The sequence below is a fragment of the Tyto alba genome, unplaced genomic scaffold (assembly GCF_018691265.1).
Source record: "Tyto alba isolate M040663 unplaced genomic scaffold, T.alba_DEE_v4.0 Super-Scaffold_11, whole genome shotgun sequence".
Classification (NCBI taxonomy): domain Eukaryota; kingdom Metazoa; phylum Chordata; class Aves; order Strigiformes; family Tytonidae; genus Tyto; species Tyto alba.
This window is the reverse complement of record NW_024881273.1, coordinates 5,419,962-5,436,919: the sequence shown is the minus strand read 5'-3', so window position 1 is coordinate 5,436,919 and position 16,958 is coordinate 5,419,962. Positions and strand designations below refer to the sequence as shown.

General features: G+C 37.0%; 1 protein-coding gene across 1 annotated transcript in view; it reads right to left on the bottom strand.

Annotated features, from left to right (window-relative positions):
* Positions 1-2,447: 2,447 nt before the first annotated feature.
* The window catches only part of MED27 (mediator complex subunit 27), a 37,093-nt gene continuing 22,582 nt past the window's right edge, over positions 2,448-16,958 (bottom strand). Inside the window, exon 3 of the mRNA XM_042787002.1 lies at positions 2,448-2,582. Within this exon, the coding sequence (XP_042642936.1) occupies positions 2,448-2,582 (135 nt within the window). The remainder of the gene's footprint in view (positions 2,583-16,958) is intronic.

Genomic DNA, 16,958 nt, shown 5'->3' with positions numbered 1-16,958 from the left:
AAAAGTTATCCATGCAGTTTCTTCAAGGAACAGGAATATAAATAAATAAATAAGCAGCATACACTCTAATACTACCTTTAACTCAAATGAAGACATATCAAACAAATTCTGAATAAAAATAAAACAAAATATTCTTTGTCCTAATCATCACCTATGTTATCTCCTGAGTAAAAGCGTTTCCTTCATTCCTTTGCTGGCTGAAAAGGATTACTGCAGTGTTGCTATTTGTTCCCATCTAGTATTCTAAAATAATGTTTTAGCATATAGCCGGTTTTAACTACTTTTATTTAAGAAAAGCTCTAGATAATACAGTTGCTCTGAAAAGCATTTAATATATACTTGACTCATAGCACATTGTTACTCAGCCCAAAGACTTGTCATTTTCCTTAATTTTAATAGCATACATCAAAGCAAAAAAAGAAAAAGAAACGGTTACCCCTTTCTTGACTAACCAATAAAGATTAAAAAAAAGAAAGTCACTGAACTGCCATGGGAAAATTAGTATGCAGTATACCCTTTCAAGGAGATATGTAGTTTTGCACCTGGATATTTTCTTCTTTTGCACCTTTTATTATTTTCTTAATTTTTTTATAAAGAATGAAAATAAAATAAAAAAACCCCACACAGTATGATTCATCATTATTTGCATGAAACTACAGCAAAATCAAGATATTCAAATCCATTTGTCTTTTTCTTTTTTTTTTTAAATACTTTTCATAAGTCTTTTCATAATTTGCTTCTGTCCTGTGTTGGAGACATGATATTGAGCTCAACAGGTATTTGATTTGTCTTATTATGGGTATTACTCTCTTCCTAAGACATACAAGATAGCAAATAAGGACAAATATGGAAAGGTCAAAGAAAAGCCATAGAGGAAGAAACCAGGGAGGGATAAAAGGGCCAGCTCAGCATAAATATATTTTCCCTGTGAATAATGCTGGAAGTGGTAATAAGATACTGAAACACAAGTCAACTACTAGCTGAAGTTTAGTTACCACACTAAAATTGCATTCTATCTGCCAATTCTAGTTAAATGCACCACTGAAGGAAAAATCACCTGCAGATAAAAAGACATACAATACTTTTAAATGTGTATATTATATACCCCATATTAAGATTTATACAGCTGTGACTGTTTAAGTATAGACTTTTCTATGCAAAAATAGAAGCTAGCTCCTTCTTTCTCACTATCCTTATTTCTAGTAACTGGAGAAGCCATGACTAAAAAAATAAACAAACCACTAAAATATTTTAAGACCTCTGAATAAAAACTGTGACCACCAGTATCACAGTACTCTAGTTTATAGACTTCTTGGAAAGTCCATTTTAAGTGCTAGATAAACCTGATAAAGGAAGAAAACTCATTAGCCAGTTTGTCACAATATATCCCTGCTCTTTCACAGATATAGGATAACCAACATCTGGTTTTCAAAACTATAGTTCTGCTAGAGCTGCCCTTCTAACCATTCTTTGTCTGACCTATTGGTAAAACAATAGAACATTTTATGGATTCTTGAATTAGCAACCCTTTAAAGTTAATTTACAAGGGGAAAGTTCTGTTGACTCTGTTTTTTTTTCTCATTTTATATGAGAAACTCTCAGTCATTCATATGAAAAAACTCTCGGTTTCTTCTGATTCCTTCATCAACTTAGGCTTGTGGACTCTGGTGACAACAGGAACTTTTATCATTACAACTATGAAGTTTTTACTAGCACAGTGTTTATACATCAGTGACTCTTGTTCTGTGAAAAAAACAGGCAGTTTCCACAAACTACAAGGATGCTCAGTACAATGAATAATTGCTTAGCAGTTCATTTTCTACATAATAATTTTCTTATATGTAACTAAATATTTTAAGCAGTTTATTAATTTATAAGCTTAGTTGTGGACATCTCTGTTTTTGGCATCAGGACACAGACTGCCTAAAGTGTTGATACTCTATGTCCTCAAACAGTTTCTAAGTGTCCTCATAATTGCTTGTCACCTGTAAAAGAGGTTTAGATTCAATGCAAAACTAACATATGGTGAACAGATGGACTCGGAACAGACGTTTGTCGAGAAAGTACTCACACCAAAGACTTTTTGGCTTCAGCCTTTTAGGACCTTCAGAAAAGTCCTACTTGAAGCTCCGAGTCATACTAATCAGGGTAACATCATTCCTCAATGACAATCTCGTGTTGCAAAAACTTTTATGTCTGGCTACAAAGAAGAATCCTTACAGCTTCTCCATTATCAGAGTGTCTCCATAAACACAAGAAACAAAATATTGTTTCCATAGGGTACTCCACCCATCCAACAAGAATAATTCATCTTGTATGAAACAAAAATGTAAGCACAAAGCTGCTATTATGATGATTTAAAAGAATAAATAATTACAGTAAAAAGTTTTATTTAAAAAATCTCCCACACACCCCCCCCCCCCCAACTCTTCAAAATATTCCATAACTTACTGAGGAGGTAAGACAAGAGTTGTTGGCTGGGCTTTTGGTCTGCGTTTTGCAGATACTCCCATCTGGTTGGCTGAACGTTTCAAAGACTGCTGATTCAAAAGGCCAGATGCTAGCCCGGCATGATACTGCAACTGGAAAATAAAAACACATATATTAAAATACACACCACTACAGTATTCTATCTATATCAGATCTCTACTATCTGTACCACTTGAGTCAAATTACAGCCAGTCAGTAAGTTAATGTATGGTATTTCACATATATTTGCTTGGTGGAAGATGATATGAACAAAAGCATAAAAAAAGTCTGCTGTGAAACAGGTATTACAAGGAAATTATGGTATAGGGCAAGTAAGATGACGTATCAAAGACTTCCTCTCAAGTCTTAACTCTCCTGAAACTTGGGCTTGCTTTTAAATGTTAAGACTGTTTCTCTTCTCAAGGGATCAAGCTTTCTTACTTTTTCAAAGAAGATAAGAGGAAAAAAGACGCAACCCTTTCACTGTATAAACCAGCATTTTAGAAATAACACTCATTTTTTTTTTTCTTAAACATAAAACCACAAAACATTTGCAAGGAAGTTTCTACCACTGTAAAGAAAAATCTAGCCTTTAAAATACCTGCTAGCACATCTCCATGGCATTGCAGAAATATTCACATTCAGTAGCTTTCTCCTCTAACCTTTTATTTTACTTGTCAATGAAAAACAAATTTATGAAGGACACAACATGAATCTGCAAGATTTTGAGTCCATTCCCACTGCTCACAGATTTAAGAACAGCTACAGTGCTGCGTCTGTCCTGAAACCAGCTTCAAGTGCAACAAGCTAAAAGCTTATCTCCAAACACTTTTAATTTACATTTTGCATTCTTAATTCCCCATTGTTTGGGGCGGGGGGGAAGGAGGGAAGTGGGGATGGAGATGTTCAGTGTTGGACAAATGCAACTTCCTTCACCATTCTAATCTCCATGTTAGTGTGTTCATTACATTGTCTAAAGATTTGCTCTGAAAAAGGTGAACTGTTCAACACGTTAACAATTCTAACCCCATGGTCTGTATCTAAAAAAAGATTAGTTAGGGAAACATTATTTACAAACGTTCAGAAAATAAAGTGGTCTTAGGTAAAGCTATTCTGCAAGGTACTGACTGAAAAGGAAGGAAACAAAGCTTGATAAGGTGATCTACCTGAAAACGGCTATTAAAATGAGTGAAGCTATCCCGTGAGCCAATTTGACTCAAATGTCAATGCTCAGAGCATCCATAAGGCTTTTTAACTGGCTCCTGATTTACTCGGCTGCTCTGCCACGTGATCCCGCCCATGGCACAACATGAAGACACATCGCATTCCTAATGGGAAGAGAACCGTGCTCTGCCAGGGAGAGGGGGGGCACAGTATTGCCCCAACAACTCCGCTTAGACCAATGAATTTTCCTCAAATTTGTTTTTCTCAGAGAGATTTCTGAAATGAAAAAAAATCAATGAGAGCAATGGACAGTACATGTTTGAAAGGCAATGTTTCAAAGTGTCAGGGGCTTAGTTTTCAATCTTCACTACCAGAATTTGCAGTGAGTGCAATATTCAGGGAATTAAAGGCAAAGACAGCCCTGGCAGAAGACCCCTCTGACTCCAGGAACACGCTGTTCCCTCTTCTTTTTGCATCTTGTAAGAGCAGCCCCCCTTCAGCCATTTTGTGCTGTTGACACCATTCACTTATGTACACTGTGCAGAATGACACTGACAGGTATTTCAACATCATTTGGACACTTGCTCAGAGACAGAGGTAATCACCAGTGCTAATCATAGATGAATTTTAAATGCAACCTTTTAAAAACATTTCATAACCTCCCAGCTAATCTGACATTTAGTGGTCAGGCATAAAAAAAAAAAATAATTAAAAATAAATATATTCTAAAAAACAATTTTGTCCTTGAAGGCTGACTCCCAGTGATTAAGCTATTTTTATTAATTTTAAGTATTTCTTTATAATCTACCTTTGCTCCTAGGAATGCAGATCCAACTGTCAAAATCTATAAGGGCCATTAAATATTTACCAAACCATCCTTAGAATGGGAGAAAAGGTCAAAGTTAATAAAACTGACAGGCAGCTTCTGTCCAACTTGATTTATACATTATTAAAATATCACATACTGTATCGCACAGAATGCATTCCTTTTTGGGGGTGGAGGGGTATTAACTGAAGAGATTTGAAAATTGTTTCTTAATCATTTGTTCTGAGGAGCAGAAACAAGACTGAAAATACTATCAAAGCAGTACCACTACCATCAAAACTATAGCCAAGTGATTCAACGGTGCTGATGGATAACAAACATGCCATGCAGTTCCTTTTTCCTCTTGTAAAATAAACACCTTTGTCCGCCAGCATCAGCCATGACAGCAAATCTCAGATAAAACCATACTAATCCCCTCAAAATTTTTTCATACTAACAAGAGAACACTATTTCCAAACATATTCTCTTCACCTTAGGGAACGCACATGAAATGTAGTCAGGGGATATTACGGGTGCTAAAAGGCTCACACAGGGAAGCAGAGATGAGCTCGTGGGACACAAAACCTTTGAGAGTTAATAAACACACAGAAGCCACATTTAGCTCAAGAAGTTCCTGAGTCAGCGTTTGCTGATGGCTGGAAGAACATTGGGGAGAACACTGTATATAGGCACGTGCTTATAGCTCCTGCTGGGGATGATATATGGGGCAACATGAGCCTTTGGGTTGACCCGGCAGAGCTGTTGTGTGTTGAGGTTCCGGACTCCAGAGGGGTGGCCCACGCAGGTCTGAGAGACCCTGCGACCCACCGCAGCCAAAAGTTGGGCACTTGTGGATGGTCACGACTACTTTCTGTAACTGTATTCCCAACCATCTTCCATCTGCTTTTGACAACTGTGCTCATTTAAGCCAGCAGAACGGTAAACAGCAATAGCTTTATCCACAAAATATGCTAAATACTCACTGAACTTGAGTATTGGTGCAGCACTAGGTAGTGCTACAAATAATTTCTTTATCAACCGCTACAGAATTCCCCATCATTCGGACACTTTATTACAGTAAGCATCTATGTCTTTCAGCTTGTTTACTGAAGCTAAGCTCTTTACTTCCTAATGAAATATTCCTCTGTAAAATTTCAAGAAGATTGATCTTTTTTTTCCCCAATACATGCGGATGAAACATAAAATCTATTTCACAAAACTAAGAAATAAAAAACAACAACAAAAAAATCGATTTATAACACTTAGCAACTAGGATATACACCAGTGCCAACTTGTACAGTTTTATGATGAGTCTCATGATAGCTGATATTTTTCTTAAAACTGTGGTTCCAAGTAGATGTGTGAATTCTACATTTTAAAATCAAAAGACACTCTAGTTCTAAAGGACGTAGGAAAAGTACTGAAAATAACATTTCAATTCATGCAAGAGCTTTACCTGAAGGTAAATAAAAACAGAACTCGGAATTATTCTAAAATTTCATTATTTTGAAGATTCATTATTTTTCTAGGTTAATGGTAACATAGCCTATATTTTCTGAAAGAAAATATTATCACTAATGTTTGCAGGTGCCATAATTCACATTTTCACAGTGTTCCTGAGTATATGAAAACTACATTCATATATTAACGGCTTTGCAATCTTCCTCACAAAGTGAAATACATCATAACAGAGAGAGCTCTTTGGAATCACTTTTCTCACAGTTGTAATTGTAAAGAGGGCAATTTCTTCATTCACAGATGATGTCTTTGGCTTTTACATGAACTATTTAAACAGAGAAGGTGTATTAGAAAAATACAGACTGGATTTTGTTCCAAAAGCGTTAATATTTTTTTGAAAGTTAATCACATAGTATCTTTTATTTATTCTTTTCCAGTGACTCTCTTAACAGAAACAAAGCAACACACATCCTAAAACAATCAAACAAAAAGTAACCCCCCCCATCCCCCCAAAAGATCACCCTGTCTTCTGCAGATGATCTTTAAGGTTTGGAGCAGACAGAGAACTTCCACTACAGCCAGAGGGCTTCAACCAGAACAATGCAGTAAGGTCCCTTTGTTCGGCAGAAATGATTGACTATATCATGACAGAGTGTATTCTGGCCTACAGGTTTACTCTACAGTGTGTGTTATGAAACTACAAACCTGTACACAGTGCTAATTTAAACCTTCCAAAACTAAAGCTTCATCATTAGAATCATGCTGGGTCTAAAGGTCTTTGGCTTACATAATTCATGGGCTGGAGATTTTGCATGTGCTGACTGCTGACCAAACAAGTCATTACACTCCATTTACTGACAAGGCCATTTAAAGTTGCAAAAACTGGTTGGGTAGGAATAAGGTAAGAATTGAGGAAAAGAAAAAAAAAAGCAATCACTTGGAGCATTTACAGTTGATCATGTCAACTCACAGTTGCACATTAGATTTACATATTACCATTATTTAAAGGTTTTTAAGCACCGTTTTCCTTAAAAAGTGAAATCAGAAGAATGATTTTTCTTTGTAATCACATTGCCCTGTTACGATATTTTTTCCACTCTCATTTAAATACTTACTGACCACATACATAAACAGTAAAGCATTTTCTCAGATGTAAGTAATATAAAAAAAAGTTTATTTTCATTCCTCCAAGAAATGGATTTTTGCAGAAATGGCTGACAGATACTCGCCTATCATGGAATTTTCCAAGTTCACTGCAGTACTGGTGTATGCATTTACATTTGCCTCCTTTTAAGATGCACAGTATTTTGCCCCTCATCATTAAACTATTTATCTCTTGCAGCTAACAAGGGATTTGTCTATTATGATAAAACTCTAGTTGTTCTTTTGAAAAGAGCAATGAGCAAGCAAACTGGACACTCCCACAGTTTCATCTCTGCAGACTAAAGTAGGCAAGAGAGAAATTACACCACCTTAATTGATATTTTTAAGCTTCTCTCAGATAATGAGGCCGGTTTGGAAATTCTCTTTTTCTGCAAATAATGTTTGATCATTTTAGGATAGCTGAATTCTTGACTTGGCCAAAACAGCATCAATAAACCAAAAGAGCAGTCTCCAATTTCTTTACTCATTGGTTTTCCTCTTGTGTTACAGGCTTTTCAATTAACAGGAAAGCTTGACATTGTGCCTTTCCTCTAGTGTACAATTTAATTAGGACACTTTGTTCTATTTTTTTAAAGCATTTATGCCCCCCAAACACTTTCCGGTTTACAAGAATATTTAATCAACAAATAGCTATTCATGATGGGAACAAAGGCTACCCCAATTCCAGTCTTTTTTAAATCCCTGTACAAAAGTTATTGCATCTTTTCCTAAACACCCTGATCCAACTAAACTGTGAAACTAATGAGCTCGCACTTCTGTAAAAGCCTCTTGCATGCCACAGCTCCTATTTGCATCGCATTGAGATGCACGGTGCCACTGCCTCACCCTGGTCAATAAACCCGGCAATCGGGAGCATTCTGAGGACATCTACCTGCACATGCCCCTGCACACACAATCCTGCTTTTCCCTTACATCTATCCTCCTCTGTCCCAAGGCTAGAGAGTTGAGAAGCAAGTTTAGACATTTTTTTTATATACACTCACAATAGTAAGAAATACATGGATATATATCCCTGTTTTTTTTAACGTCTTGTCTTCACTATATTTTTTTATTCCATTGTCTTTGAATTCCTATTTTTGCTCAGAGTGCTGTTTTAATTAGTGTCAGATTTCAGCATTAAAGTGTGTTCTTCCCTTACTTTCCTTTCAAAAACACTGAAGTTCTGCTGATGAATGACTGCATCAATGTTCCCTCACTCCAATACTGCTTGCAAGTCTTTGGCTTTTTACCATGCAGAGATAGCAAATCTGGCAGCACTTTCTTCAAGGAATTGGTCAAAACTTTAGCATCTACATCCTTGCTGCCAACAGAATTATCTGCACTGTTCAAAGTCTCTGCAAAAGCCACTACTGCTCCAGGTTTTTTTAAAAAGTATTCTGGAATCCATTTAATAGTTACATCAGTGACATATTCTTGCTTTTTTGATAATGTCAACACAAAGGGACACTGCACAGCCAACAGGCTCTGAGGTTTAAAGAGATCCAGTATTTCTGAAATGGATGTAGAGGGATAGTAATCACAAACTGAGGCTACACACTGCTTCATCTTCCTCTTCAGAAGAATAACTGTATGTTATGCTTAAGATGTTTATAAATACCTCCGGGTACTCTGAAGGGCTTAAAGATATATATTTCCTGGCAGATAACTAAATGAACTGGCATTTCATTGGATATCCAACAACCCAGACACATAGCACAATCACAAAAAGCAGAGTAAAATTATTACACTATATTTGGCATCTAAACAACAAAATAAAACCACATGCAGTAACAAACAGTAGTATTTAAAAGTAACCCTGAGCTCCAGGGTAGTAGCTGGTACGGAGGTTGTCCACTAAAAGGCAAATGGTCTTAGTGTCACTCTGTGATATATTCACATTTGTGTGTTCACTTAATGGATTTCATTAAAGTCTAAAGATCCAAGAAGTGCACTTGATCAATATTTGACAGAAAATCCAAATTTCTTTTGACATAAGTATTATCTTTGAACAGGACAAATAAACTGTAGAAGGGAAAAGTCATCATTAAAACTCAAGACTGAATAAGGACACAATTAATATCTTCCTACCCCCCGTGCTGCTCTGCTCCCTTAAACACCCACCAGAACTTTGAAATGCAGACACTGCTCTCACACTAAAATTAATATTTTCTGAAGCCTTAGACTAAATCTTTGGTGTCGAGGGCTCAGGTGGCAGCTACGTCAGTATAAAGAATGGCCTGCTGACTCTGTGACAGGGGATGCTCAGGTGCTTATGTAAGAAATGTGAAGATACTTTAAAACTGAGTGGTAGAATAAAGGGCTGCAATCAGCTATAGAAATACTCTTCAAATTGTCTACCAGGATGCCATGATTTGCAGCACTGTATTGGGCTTTACCACCATAGCAAACAAACTACTTTTCAGACAAATAAAAAAAAATAATACTCTTCTTAAATAAAATGTCCACAATGTGCAGCTTATGTAAATCCAACTAGTCCAGCTGCACCATCACACAAAGGGGAGAAAGACAGTGAAAGAACAGATGAGAGGGAAATCTGTTAGTGGATAAGCAATGTAGCAGTAATGACCTCAGCTGGTACTTGTGCTGCTAATTCCCCCCCAACCTCCTCCCTCATTAAAATTAATTATTTTAACTTCTGTTAAATGCCTTTCCTTTGATTTGGTCACTCGCACAGTAAGTAAAATGCACAATATATTTAAAGTAGCAAATACCCATACTGAGTGTCAGACAATAGCTATTAGCCTAGCCTTGGGCCTCCCTGCCAGCACATGGAAACCTGGCTTTCCTCGGGCTCCCGCAGCCTTCCTGGAGGGGATGCCGTGCTCAAGGAGGAGAGTGCCGGCGCACTGTGCATCCTGACACAGGTACGGCGACGTGCTGCCGAGCTGTACCAGACATCACCACATCTTCTGCTAGAGGTGATCACACCACCGTGCCAAGTAGAAGGGGCTGCATGAATACTGTTTAAACTGAGCTGAACGTGCCAAACTAGGAGAGAATTCTTCCTTAAACAGTTACTTTTGCTAATATCCTCTATTTCTTTACCTCTAGCAGGCATCCTGAAGCAATGTTGCTGGGAATGCTAATTTCCAGCCCGCTAGCAAGGACAACCAATTAAAGCTTGAAGCAGGACAGTTCGATCTGGAACAGAATGTATGTGGCCTATTTCCCTATATGAACATTCCTACTATAGCTTCAGAATATTCATGATTGGATTCATTTATACTCCTTCCAAAACAGTATAAAGTGACCCACAGAAAGCATTCATACACAGAAAATGTCAACTGATACAGGTCACTTGTAGGTGATTAGAGAAAGAGGCTTGAATTCTCACCCTCACTCGTAACATACATTTTTGCACAGACAAACCCTAGAATCACCATAGGTGGCTGGAAGCAAAGCGATTGGCTGCATTCTGGAAGATGAATGTCAAAAAGAAACACAGTATTTTCTCCATTTAAAATGTGTCGCATTCAACACTGAATGGCCATCTCTACAATACTCTTTAGAAATGACCATAGCCACTGTACCTGCAAGCAGAATGCTGAAATGTAATGGTCAACAAAACATGAAACTTCCTCCCTCCCTCCCCCTGCCCCACCCCCACCCTCCCAAAAGTCACTTAAAGAGCTTTTCTGCCCTTACTCAAGTTTTCTGTGTTTAAAAATTAATGATACATATCTGAATTCTGTTTTCAACCTCACATTGACTTTTCGGAGACAGAGCAATCCTGCTGATCACTAACAGCATTGTAAACTCTTCCTTCTCTCAAAAGTTTCACTGAAAATTTTCTCCAGCTAAAACAATACTATACATTAACTAAGAACTCTAAATTAAAACACAATTATCTTTAAGAAAAAAAAAAAATCCTTCAGAATAGCCATTTATGGCTTACAACATGGACTTTCAGGAATTTTATCTGAAACAGAACATCAGACTCAAGAAAAATTAGCTCTCTGCATTTAATTACGACATTTACATGAAAAGTTGGATAATGAAATCTGCAACCCTTGTCATTTGTATCCAAGGTAGAGAAACCATCTTACTCCATACTGAGAGAGACCAAAGTGTGTTTTATTACATCAGTTTGTGTAATGCACTATTGATAATAGTGGCATACGGCCAAACTTTATTTACAAAAAGAATAAATAAACCCCCTACACTTTGTGATTTTTTTTAATGTCTCTACTTTTAGAGACTTACTATGAAGCTGTAATGCATGAAAAAGCTAACTTTTGAAAAATCAGTTTAAAAGATATTTCAAGGTAAGACATCCAAAAAATAGGTAGACATTTATAAAAGTTGTAGTCATATTATTTCTCCAGGCTTGAAGGAGTTAAGTTATGAATGTTTTTTTAGGAATGAAAAAAAGAATCTATCAGGTTTGATTGATAAAAGTGTAGCTTTTAACTAAGACTGAAAAAACTGAAGACTGGCAACATTTTTTCCAGAATAATATGCTTCCTTTGCTTTTTTTCAGCACAGTGCACATAAATCAAAGAAATGTTAAAGAGGCCCATACATCACAAGCTGGCATTTCCAAACTATTTACAAAATCTGTAATAGTCAAGAAGATGGAAAATATAGAAGTGTGACCAGCAAAGTTATTGAAAGAAAAAAAGGCAGTTCCACCATCCCAGCAGGGTTAACCAAGGTTGGAAGCAACTCCTGATTGTAGAATTTAAAAATATTAAACCAAACCAATCCTGATAACGCACGGTTACAAAAAGCAAACAAGACAGTGTAATAGCCAAAACACAGGGAAGGTGGATTTGAGCAACATGCTCACACTCCATGATTAAGCATATGGTTCTGAAAATAGATGAAGTAAATGCTCTAATAAGGCTTGAAGTACATACAAAAGCAGGGCTGACTTTGCATCTGCAAAAAGACAGTCCCCAAAAATATCAGTAACTCCAGCGCTTAGCTGTGTATCCATCAAATTTTCACACCCCAACATCTAAGCATACACCAGACTCATACAGATGAGGTTTTCCTCAACAACTTTTACAAATGAGAATCTCATCTCCTCTTCTGAAAGGAAAGACATGGATTATGGAAAGTTTATCTGTCCATCTGTTGAAGATGTCACACTCTGACTAGAGAGTGCAAAAAGCACAGAGATGTTTTACAACCAAATCCAAAACTTACTGTAGTCTGAAGTGGTGTAAAAGCCATATGCTTTGCAAAAACACCTCTTTTGCTACACATTTTTTTACCACAGCACAAAGAGTAACGGTTCAAAAGCTTCTGTAATCTTTATTTCTGAAAATAGATCACATATTCTTACTCTCATCTGCCACGTTCGGGTAAGCTAACTGATCAGAAACCAGAAAACCAATGAAATACTACACTGTGCAATGAAAGTGAAAAGAGACACCCTCCATTGCAGTAAGTTACTTGGAGTTTACAGGTAAAGTAGCAGCTCAGAGAGCCCGAGATGGGGAAGGGGATCATGTGCCAAACAGAAGGGTTTGGTGGAACGGCACATAAAATGGCTTTACAGTTTTCTCTGTCACTGTTGAAGACCTCCTGTAGGAATATTTCAGATGAAGCTGGGGGACCTCAGAAATATCTTTAAGAGAAAAACAAATGGAATACACTTCATATTATTTTCATGGGAGCTTATAATGATATTATAATTAACTCAATTACACTACAAGATTAATAGCCTTTAAAACGCTCCCAGTCATTCACTACAGTCCTAATTAAAACTCTCTTTTAGTGCTGAGACAGCAAGAAAAATGAAACTACTTGCTAACTAACCACATATAAGTATATATGGTATTATCTTTATCATACTGTTTGTTTCCGTGGTTACAATTCAGTGAGCAGTTTGGTTTGTTTAAAAAAAAAAAAAAAAAAGAATTAAAAAAACAAACAAACAAAAAAAAAACCCAAGCAAAGACAGCAAGACAAATGGACAAGATGCCACTTCAGAGGCTTCAACACCTGCAAGAGCATATCAGCTCACTACAGCTAACCAGTTTATTTCTAGTTTTGCTGCAACAGTTAAGGGCTTCTACAATAGCAGATGCCTTTCCTCCCACACATCAATTAATTTGCAAATGCACTCAGGTTGTAGAAATAATGAAGTGCTGAATGCTTTTCTATTGACAAGTTTTGCTGTCAGGAGGTGGATGCTGTAGGCGAGGTGCTAAAATGTGCTGCTGCTATATGCATGCCAAAGGAAAGACATGCCACATGAAACTTGGTCGACAGCTAACAGGGCACATCAATTATTTTATTTACCCCTCTCTCACTGGAAACAAAAGGAAGAAACCTCTCCAAAAGTTTTTTATTGTATTTATCTAGGTATTTATAACACACCATCTACAATGAGATCTGAGCTTTCGTGTTGACCCAAGAAACATTTCATATTCAAGGAGAAAAGCAGTGTTTGCTCATGAATTGTCATATATGCTAAAAAAATTACGTTAAAATTGTTAAGGTTACCAATAAAGAATTCAGTAACTAGGAAATTCTTGTATTCATATTGCCTATGGAATCTAAATAAGTCTGCTTGTGCTAAGGATTCTGACTTGATTATGTGCTTCTTTCCAAAGGACCTCAAATTACCAAAGTCTGCAGGATCACATGGATGAAGAGGCAGTTATTCAGAATCCATTTTCATGCACAGAATGTTATTTACAGTATTTCACACAATGCCCACACTTATCTTCTCAGATGTCTTCTAAGATATTTTCCTGCTTTATCTTGCTTCTTTAGAAATACTGTTAAATTTACCTTCACAATTCTTATTCCACTCATGTTGGGTACGGATCTGAGGAATCTCAGAATTTTAAGAATGCTAAATGTTTTTACTACTTACTATATTTGTAGTAGGCTTCCTATAGATAATAACAGCAGTCAGGCTCTCACCAAGTCTTCAAAGCAGCCAGAAAAGGCTTTAAGCCAGGTCATGGCAAAGTTGGAATCTCTACCTCCATTTCTACCACTTGCAATAAAGGATTAGTCATTAGCCGTCCACCATTACTTATCGTCTTAATCAGCCACTAATGGAAGTGAAGTGCATCTTGCCAGCTGTTCTCTGAAAATAAGTTAAAAACTGAGATTCTGAACTTTCAAATTAAATTCTGTGCTCTGGAGGACAGCATGTTCTCATGGATACAGACCCTTCTCATTTTGAGTCCTCAAATTAGAAGGTATATAATTAGCGATCACAAAACAGACAAAGAAGAGTTACATTATAGTTAGAAGCCTGGACGGTTGGAGTTGATCCTTTCCACAAGCTACCTAGGAAATACAAAGTCAATCTGAAAGAACCTTTGTGAACATTCAATCTTGTGTCTTACCTAATTCAAGTTACTTCTGTGTTTAAAATTTAGCAAATGTAGTTAGAAAAAACAATATGCCTGTGCTCACCTTTCAAGTCTTCCAAGAAAAGCGAGTCCTGTACTATTCCTCTCCAATTCTTCCAGTGCTTAATTACCACAAGTGTTTAAACCATGCACCTCAGCTGTAGTCTGAATTTGCTAAACTTCTATTTTCAATTACTGAATTTTTTTTTGTCTTTGCTTGTTATAATGAAGAACTCTCTTATTTACTTTTTCCCCCTCAATAATGATGTTGGTACAAAGCAAGTGAGTCATCCATTACCTTTTCTTTTATGAGTGAAATAAATTGAACTTGTTTGATCATACAGAAGGAGCACAGGAACCCAAATGCTTTTGATCAGTTCTCATGTCTATCAACTAAAAAACCCTAAATTAACAGGCACCTAGACAAATGATAACTAAGTAGTTTTACAATTAAAATAAAACCATTTTCAAGTGTTAATAACTGAAAATGTTATTAGTACAGGTACTAACAGGTAAGGAAATTTGTTGTTAAAAATAGATGATTTTCTGCTTTTTAAAATATGCGATTTTCAGGCTGACCTTGTCTCTTTTAAATTTTTATAGCATCTTCAGTTCCAATTTGAGTTTTTCATATGGGGTAGACAAATCTTCTTATGTTCTATATTAAATGCAAGACACCTTCGTGGCATGATCTGCAATATTAATAATATAACAGTACCAATTTCAGGAGCGGCAATGTAGCATCAACACATGCATACCTACATGAATAGAAATTTAACCATGTATATCATGGAAAACTTTAATATAGCACAGGAAAAAAGCATGTCTAAGACATCTCAAACACAATTTGAGATTTCCTCTTTCATCATACAAACACATGACCTTGTCATGCTTCACAAGGTAACACCAACATAGCTGATGCAAGAAAACATATGCTTCTCTTTATTGGACTCAAAATAGGATTAGAGAGGAAAGAGAATGATACTTGGGGCCAAATCCAGGTTTCTGAAAACTAGACTTGCAGCTGTCACTGTATTCAGCCTAAAACATCTCCACCCACATAAGCCCTACAATACTCCCATCATTAATTGACGCAACCGAATTTGAAAAATACTTTTTGGAAATGATAAACACTACAGATTCTTTATTTAGCTAGGAATTTGCACTGATGTTATCAGAAGAGTTTTAAGACATTGAGACGGAGCCATTTTTAAGTTGCTGTGGGACACAGTTAAAGCCACAGGAAAACCTAAATGATTAATTTTTATGGATTTCAAGGGAGACTGACATACATTTGACTTTCTATGCATCAGCAGTCTTGCAAGCACTCTTCAATAACCCAGTTACCATTTAAATGTCTACTATCTAACCCACAGACATTTCAGCTCCTCATCTAATCACTAAGAAAATCTTACTGGATAAAAAACCAGCAGTTCATCAGTATACCAGTTTAAGGCACCAAGTAAACAGACATTCCTCTCTGCTTTGTGGACTTCATTATTAATGAAGTAAAAATTGCAGACATCAGCCTATTTCTTCAGGTGGCCATCATAATAAAAATAAATAGAAAGTTAATATGGCTGGCTGCATGGCTTATCTGGCATATTTACTAGAAGGTAAATTAAGAGCACTAATGACCACAGTGCTACAAAGTGAGGTAATAACATTGGATTGGAATAGAAAATTCTTCTATACAGCTTCATCTCACCAAGAGCTGTGTTCCCTCCCTCAAATCATAAGACAAACTTCTGTGATTAACTACTTCACCCTTCCCTACTGAAGGCCACACTGTCTACAAGCCTCAAATATATATTGAACAAATGGACACTGCTGCCCTTCTTTTTCTGAATGTTTCCCATTACCAAGAAAAAAAACAATTAAAAGAAAAAAAAAGGCATCACAATATTACTTAAGTCTCTTGAAAAAAGCCAGGGAGGCCCTGAGGAGGTTCTCCTTTCCTGTACCTTTACCACCCAGCTCACAGCTCCCCAGAAGAGAGCCCACAGCAAAAAGCAGAGCTACCCCACGGCACGGCAAAGGCTGCCCTGTGCAACGCTCCTCGCTGCCCTACCTCAGAGCCTGACTGAAATAGCAGCAGCAGCTTACCAGGCTTCAGTGCTACAGAGACTCAAAGCCTCCAGCTAGATTTGAGCTGTCTGACATTGTAACTGAAATAGAGAGGGAAGAAGTGTTTTCCTTGCTGCTCAATTCATTTTATGGTATTTTATCAAAGCCACCTCTCTAACCTGGGCTGGAAAACTCCAAAAATCCATCTGACTTAGGGGAACAGCACTGACCTCTACACACAGTTTCCATTGTACCAAAATTTCAGTACACCCTGTTATGAACTGGTATCCAGCTCTTCTTATCAACTGTTTCCCATAAAATCACGATACATCTAATACACATGGTCTGCCACTCTCCAAAACTTGCCAGTCCTGAATAGCCACAAAATGCTGTACCCTATATTCTCACATATTCTTACCTTTCTCACCTCAAAAACCAAAGCAACCCCTTCTTCTCCAACAGTTCTGAGCTACCCAGAAGCAAACACCTTAAAGAGCTAAGCACGCCAC